The sequence below is a fragment of the Stegastes partitus genome, unplaced genomic scaffold (genome assembly GCF_000690725.1).
Source record: "Stegastes partitus isolate 25-593 unplaced genomic scaffold, Stegastes_partitus-1.0.2 Scaffold415, whole genome shotgun sequence".
NCBI lineage: Eukaryota > Metazoa > Chordata > Actinopteri > Pomacentridae > Stegastes > Stegastes partitus.
The window spans coordinates 213,092-220,638 of record NW_007578146.1 but is presented as its reverse complement, the minus strand read 5'-3'; the positions used below and the strand labels follow the sequence as shown (position 1 = coordinate 220,638).

At 41.4% G+C, this 7,547-nt stretch overlaps 1 protein-coding gene across 1 annotated transcript in view; it reads right to left on the bottom strand.

The window, feature by feature from the left end:
• LOC103360113 (uncharacterized) overlaps positions 1–7,547 on the bottom strand; it is a 28,578-nt gene that overhangs the window by 10,426 nt on the left and 10,605 nt on the right. Inside the window, exons 6-10 of the mRNA XM_008285773.1 lie at positions 7,168–7,252; positions 6,973–7,039; positions 6,622–6,871; positions 4,797–6,060; positions 559–827 (exon numbers count right to left, since the gene is read on the bottom strand). Of these exons, the coding sequence (XP_008283995.1) occupies positions 559–827; positions 4,797–6,060; positions 6,622–6,871; positions 6,973–7,039; positions 7,168–7,252 (1,935 nt within the window). The remainder of the gene's footprint in view (positions 1–558; positions 828–4,796; positions 6,061–6,621; positions 6,872–6,972; positions 7,040–7,167; positions 7,253–7,547) is intronic.

Below are 7,547 nucleotides of genomic sequence, written 5' to 3'. Positions count from 1 at the left end.
GTTCACTTCATGATTTTACATCACACTGTTACAATTTGCACAATTATCTTGAAGTATTGTCTTGATAGATGACGTTTATGTTATTTTTTACTACGTGTTACTCAATTGCATGGAAGAAAATTAACTGAAATTATTTTATTTTGGCTCAAATAGACTACGGGCATAATGGATGAACAGGTTTGAGTAATGTCTTGAGAGAAAAAAAGTCAAATTCCAGTTAGTTAAATATGAATAATTTCTCCTTTCTTTGCTCCTCCATGACAGTAAACTCTGTGGGTTGTGGACAAAGCAGGATTTTTTAAGGAAACACTGATAAACATTACATAGTGCAAAAAATGTTTTAAAAAAAGTAATTAACTAGTTTAAAAAAATAATTAACAATAGAAAAACTCGTGGCTCTGCATGCTGCACTTAGATGAAACACAGATGCATGGTGCTTTAGCTCTAACACATAATTAATGACCACAGAAACAACTTTATTCACTTCAGACTGTGTTCTGTTGGGATCGAACCCAGTCTGAACAGGTCGGAGGCTTCCAGATGTTACAACACACTCACCACATGTTGGAGGTTCTCCAGAACTTCCTCCGGCTCCGACTTGACACTCAGTGACGGGACAGAACCGGGCTTCAGCCGTCCGGTCGGACTCTTGTTCACGAAGCAGTCGTTGGTAAAGTGTTCGCTGCAGATGGTGATATCCGTCCAGGTGGATTCCTTCAGCCGCTGTCCGTTCACGTCCAGAACAAACTGGATCCACTCCAGTCTCTCCTCCGGGTCCTTCGGTAACTTGAACCGCTTCGCATTGCGACGAAACGAATTGCAACCGTCTACAGAGCACATTTCCGGGTTTAAGTTTAGAGTTTTTGGTTAAATGTTAAAGTTGGTGCCTGCTGACAGGCTGCTCTCCACCAACAACAACCACCACATGCTAACAACTGGCTAGCCGCTGTGCTAGTAACGGAATGGGCGGGGCTTCGTGGTAGGGTTGGCCTGGTTTGGTGTCAGGCGTATCCCGGTTTTACTTTCAGTTCATTACATGACCATTTTGCCATTATTCAGACTTGATTTTCAGCTGGTGTTTGTTGAAGGAGTTGTAATGCTCCTCCTTTCTCTTCCTTCTTTTTTTGGAGTTAAGTCAGGCCTCATACATTGTCAGGTCACAGTTTTCAGAAACTCTTGTGTGATTTGTTGGCTCTTAAAGCTCGCTAATTTGGTGCTCCTAGTGTTTCCTAACTGGACAGGTTGATTTCACAGAAGTGTTGTTTAGGTGTTCCTTTTATTTTTTTTGAGCAGTGTATAATCCCATGAGCAAACCACTTCCTGTAAAATAAAGAATTATTTTTTATAGAGAATATTTTCAATGTTCCAAATGGAGAGATTAGTGGGTGAAAAGCTATCAATCAATTTCCAGGCAAGTAATGCTTGTTCATGAAAGTTTTACACAGACAATTTAACCGGTAGTTTTTCTGTTTTGTAATTACATTTCAATTTTTAAAAAAATGAATTCCACCAACAACATAAAAAACAAACTTTGGAAATGCATTCCAGATGTTGTCTCTCTGCACTTTGAAAGTAGTGTTCAGCATTTCAGACTGTGGTGGAAAACAATAGTCAGTCATACCCTGAAGTGGACACCGATGGGCTGTCGTTGTGTCTGGGCTTGTTTAGCATAAACTGATTAGGCTCCCATTGTAGTTGGGAGGACAAGGTGAGTAGCGGAGAGGAGACGTGGAAATGGAGGAGCATGTGAGAGTTGTCGCTCCAATGGACGGGAAATTTACATTTCAAAAACATCCCGACAGCACCGCTAATAAAGGTAAGAGTGACACGCCTTGTTTGTAAGAAGGAGTTGGCTTATCACATCAACGCATGGAGTCTGGAGAGCTGCTGAGTCCATCATCAGTACCTAACTCATCTCAATTTCTTAAATCTTGATTTGTCTAACTTGCAAGCATCAGATGAACTTTTGAATATCGTTCCGCACAAGAAGAGGACTGTGCATTTCATTCCTTATTAATCCCATTGAAAAAAAAAAAAAAATGATTACAGCAAGAAAAATGTTTAGGAGGTCACCATGTTGGGTTTTTGTTCTTTCACTTTAATTTCCAACATTGCATCTTATATGTCTGGAATTTCAGTCACTATAGTGAGGTTGAGTCAGGTGTTCATAAATATGGACGAACAAAAAAAAACCAAACTATCTGTGTGGTGAAGCTGTTTTAAGTCAACATGGCGTTATGTCAAAGTTTAATTTGGAAGTCAAACATCTGGACAACAGGCCTTTTTCCACCCACAACACTTTGACTTGTCACATCAGTAAAAGTACCAAACAGAAAATAAACAAAGTAGTTGCTTCTGTTTCAGGGTCTCGATGCCGACATTACTAGTAACACATGATTTTACCACTCTGACGTCATACAGGTTTGTCTTAAAATCTTATTTATTTGACAATTAATTGGGTAAATTTTAAATATTACATTACATTATAAACAACAAAGTGCCCCCTCAAAGTGCTGTACTGCTCACCCAACTATACGAGCGTTTTTAAAGCTCTGATGCCTTAAAGTTGGGAAAACACGCTCCAAACCATTCTGACAACTGTACAAACCATCCCTAGGGACGTCAGGCTGTCGTACAAGTCGACTGATGGCACTAAGACATGTGGCTCTGTTCGAGCCAGTAACTCTTGCAATTGGAAATTTGAAATGCAAAGAATCCAGTTCACAGGTGAAACAGTGTCTTGACAGTAAAACACAACGAATCTGAAATGACTCCAGTTTAAAGAAGTCATGTTTAGCTCCNTTGGTGCCTGCTGAGAGGCTGCTCTCCACCAACAACAACCACCACATGCTAACAACTGGCTAGCCGCTGTGCTAGTAACGGAATGGGCGGGGCTTCGTGGTAGGGTTGGCCTGGTTTGGTGTCAGGCGTATCCCGGTTTTACTTTCAGTTCATTACATTACCATTCTGCCATTCTTCAGACTTTATTTCCAGCTGGTCTTTGTTGAAGGAGTCGCGTTGCTCCTCCTTTCTCTTCCTTCTTTTTTTGGAGTCAAGTCAGGCCTCATACATTGTCAGGTCACAGTTTTCAGAAACTCTTGTGTGATTTTTTGGCTCTTAAAGCTCGCTAATTTGGTGCTCCTAGTGTTTCCTAACTGGACAGGTTGATTTCACAGAAGTGTTGTTTAGGTGTTCCCTTTATTTTTTGGAGCAGTGTATAATCCCATGAGCAAACCACTTCCTGTAAAATAAACAATTATTTTAGAATATTTTCAATGTTCCAAATGGAGAGATTAGTGGGTGAAAAGCTATCAATCAATTTCCAGGCAAGTAATGCTTGTTCATGAAAGTTTTACACAAACAATTTAACCGGTAGTTTTTCTGTTTTGTAATTACATTTCAATTTTTAAAAAAATGAATTCCACCAACAACATAAAAAACAAACTTCGGAAATGCATTCCAGATGTTGTCTCTCTGCACTTTGAAAGTAGTGTTCAGCATTTCAGACTGTGGTGGAAAACAATAGTCAGACACACCCTGAAGTGGACACCGATGGGCTGTCGTTGTGTCTGGGCTTCTTTAGCATAAGCTGATAGGCTCCCATTGTAGTTGGGAGGACAAGGTGAGTAGCGGAGAGGAGACGTGGAAATGGAGGAGCATGTGAGAGTTGTCGCTCCAATGGATGGGAAATTTACATTTCAAAAACGTCCTGACGGCACCGATGATAAAGGTAAGAGTGACACGCCTTGTTTGTAAGAAGGAGTTGGATTATCACATCAACGCATGGAGTCTGGAGAGCTGCTGAGTCCATCATCAGTACTTAACTCATCTCAGTTTCATAAATCTTGATTTGTCTAACTTGCAAGCATCAGATAAACTTTTGAATAGTTCTGCACAAGAAGAGTACTGTGCATTTCATTCCTTATTAATTCCATTGAAAAAATAAATAAATGATTGCAGCAAGAAAAATGTTTAGGAGGTCACCATGTTGGGTTTTTTCCTTCACTTTAATTTCCAACATTGCATCTTATATGTCTGGAATCAATTTCACTAGAAAAACATAAATAAAATCTCTTTTCAGTCACTGTACTGAGGTTGAGTCAGGTGTTGGTAAATGTGGACGAACAAAAAAAACCCAAACTATCTGTATGGTGAAGCTGTTTTAAGTCAACATGGCGTTATGTCAAAGTTTCATTTGGAAGTCAAACATCTGGACAACAGGCCTTTTTTCCACACACAACACTTTGACTTGTGACATCAGTAAAAGTACCAAACAGAAAATAAACAAAGTAGTTGCTTCTGTTTCAGTAACACATGATTTTACCACTCTGACGTCACACAGGTTTGTCTTAAAATCTTATTTATTTGACAATTAATTGAGTAAAATTTAAATATTACATTACATTATAGACAACAACAGGGGAAAGCTTTTTCTCCCCTTCAAAGTGCTGTACTGCTCACCCAACTATACGAGTGCTTTTAAAGCTCTTAAAGTTGGTAAAACACACTCCAAACCATTCTGAGAACTGTACAAACCATCAGGCTGTAGTACAAGTCGACTGATGGCACTAAGACATGTGGCTCTGTTAGGGCCAGTAACTCTTGCAATTGGAAATTTGAAATGCAAAGAATCCAGTTCACAGGTGAAACAGCGTCTTGACAGTAAAACACAACGAATCTGAAGTGACTCCAGTTTAAAGAAGTCATGTTTAGCTCCAGATGTTTAATATTTTATGTATCAGGTCTCTAAAAAAAAACAAAAAAACTTCAACACTGTTTTATCTCAGTCTCATTTCAAGAGTCTTCCACCGCCTGACTCCTTCTCGGTCTTCCTCGACGCTTCCCCGAGTCACAGTCGGAGTTTTTTTGTCTTCCTTTTGATTTCCGTGCGCTGACTTTCTCGCTCCACTCCTCCTCATCCTCCGTTGAGTCAAAGGTTACGTCGCTCTCGGTCGGATCATCTTCGCTGTCTTCATCACTGCAGCGTGCCCTCTTCCTCGCTTTCACTTTCGAGGTCTTAGTGGATGAACCTCCTCCCTGAACCGAGCTCTCTGCTGTGCTTCTCTTAGGCCGTCCTATGGGTCTGCCGGTGCTCCTCTTTTTCGGTTTATGTATCCTCTCCTCGTGCGCCTCCTCTTCCTCTATGATGTGAAGTCCAGAGCCTCTTTTGTTTCCGTTCTCCTGGGCGTCAACACTTGGGGTTTTATTTCTTTTGCATTTTTTCTGCTCGCGTCCGGAGCTCGACGTGTGGTACCGCTGGATGTGACTCTTCAAGCTCACGTTGTGGTTGAAGCATTTATCGCAGTGCTGACACTTGTAAGGCCTCTCCCCCGTGTGCAGGCGCATGTGGGACTTCAGGTGGCTCGACTGGTTGAAGCCTCGTTGGCACACCGAGCACTTGTACGGCTTCGCTCCGGTGTGCACGGCCAAGTGTCTCCGGAGAGGAGTACGCCGGTTGAATTCAATCCCACAGATGTGACATTTTAACTGCCTGGGGCCTCTGTGATCTACCAGATGGACTCTGCGCTCTTTGTTGGAGGCGAATGTCTCTGAGCAGTCTGGACATTTATAGGGCTTCCCTTCAGTGAGGTGGGTCTGCTCGTGAGTCATTTTGTCCACCTTGGTTTTGAACGTGACGTGGCAGTATTTGCACCGATGCTCGTAGTTTTCATCGTGGATTCTGCTGTGAGAATTCAGCGCGATCTCAGTGACGCACCTCTTGCCGCAGATGTTGCAGGAGTAGGGCTTTACTTTGTGCTCGCAGGTGTGTGGCTTCAGAATATTGAAAAAACTTCCACACTCTGCGCAGAGCTCGTTCATTTTGAGGCCACCGACGGAATCAAAACTTTCGTCCTCGCCTTCGTCTTCGGTTTCGTCCTCGGAGTCCTTCATGAGCTCCTCGTCCAGCGCGAAATCCTCCGTCGGATTCCACTCCCCGTCCGAACTCTCCTCGCCGTCGTCGTCTTCCCCGTCGTCGTCTGAGGGATCGCTTTCATCGTCGCTGAAAGTAATGATCTCTGACAAAACCGCACTACCGGGATCTTCATCTGTTGTCACCTCCTGTGAACGACACAGTTTAAAAATGACAACCTCGTGTGAGTCTTTTGCAAATTTGGGCAGCACAGAATATTACAGTCAGTTTGCTAAAAAGGAGGTGCAAGCAAATGACAAAATAGTTTACTGTTGAAGGGCAGAAGCTTTGATGTTGAAGAAATTTATCTTTCTCTGAATCACAACTTTGGAAAACTGCCTCTGACAAATGCACGAGCAAAATATGTTAAAGAGGAATTAAATAAAGATGCTCTGAGCTGAACAATTGAAAGACACACAGTGGGGCAATGGGAGACTTGCATGAATTTGACCACAATATGGGACCTTTAATGTCACTCAGTCTTAGTTTAGTATAAACAAGAGCTGGTAAACTTTTAATTGCGCCAATTTGCAGAAGAGAAATCAAATAAAGGCTAAAAAACAAAACTAAATAACCAACTTGTTGACTCACAAAACCTCCTGCATGCTGGGAAATGAAATATCTCATCATGATTTTGCCCCAAATCAAAGTTAAAATCTGGATTTAACTTTTCCTTGACAGTGCATTAAGTCTGACTCGTGATGTTTCACCTCTGATTTTACTTCCGCGCCTCCTGTCAGGTTTCTGTCTTCAGCTGCTGGGACGTCGGCGTTGACTTGACTTTTCCACTGGTTTCTGTATTCACACTTGAGACAGCGCTGGTTCAAAACGATCAGTAAGCCGTAAGTGAGCTTCTCCATCTGAAGCTTACTCCCACATGAGGGGCATTTGCGGGCAAACAACTCGAGGAGGCAGTTTTCATTCACAAGGTATTTTCCTTTCATCTGTAGAAGCGCAGCTCTAAAAAAAAAAAAACAAAACACACAAATAAAATAACAGACTGAGCAAAATATGAAACCTGACGTCATAAATTAAAATACGTTGAAACTGTTTTAATTTACCTTTCCTTGTTTAAATCTCTGTTCGGAACTTTTTGTTGAATCTGGCCGGATCCAAATAAGACAGAATCTGAAACATCAGTGGAATATGTCAGTGAGAAACCACCTGACACAGGACATGCAAACAAAAAAGCTCCATATTCATATGAAGAAGAAAAACATATATTTTAAAATGGAACAATGTGCACAGATTCCTACCTGTGTTTTCACTGCAGAAAGGTTTACTGTCAGAAGCTTCATCGTCGTCACACTGAGAAGCATCGTCTGTGTTTTCCACAGGCTCCTACACAAAACCACAAAAACAAAAGCTTGCAGGTAAACACAAGCTACAAGGAAGTACTACAATTATATGCACGTTTCAATCCACAGCTCCGACCACTAATGGACCATGAATATATACACGGCAGTTTATAGGCAACATCAACTGTTTGCTCAATTTGAAAGCTGCATTGTGTTAGATCAACATGTGTTTATTATTTGACCAACTTATTTACCAGCACCACTAAACTACACCTTCCGAATAATCAGAAATTTAAATAACACCTCTCTACAACAGCTTCAATTAAAACTAAACATTA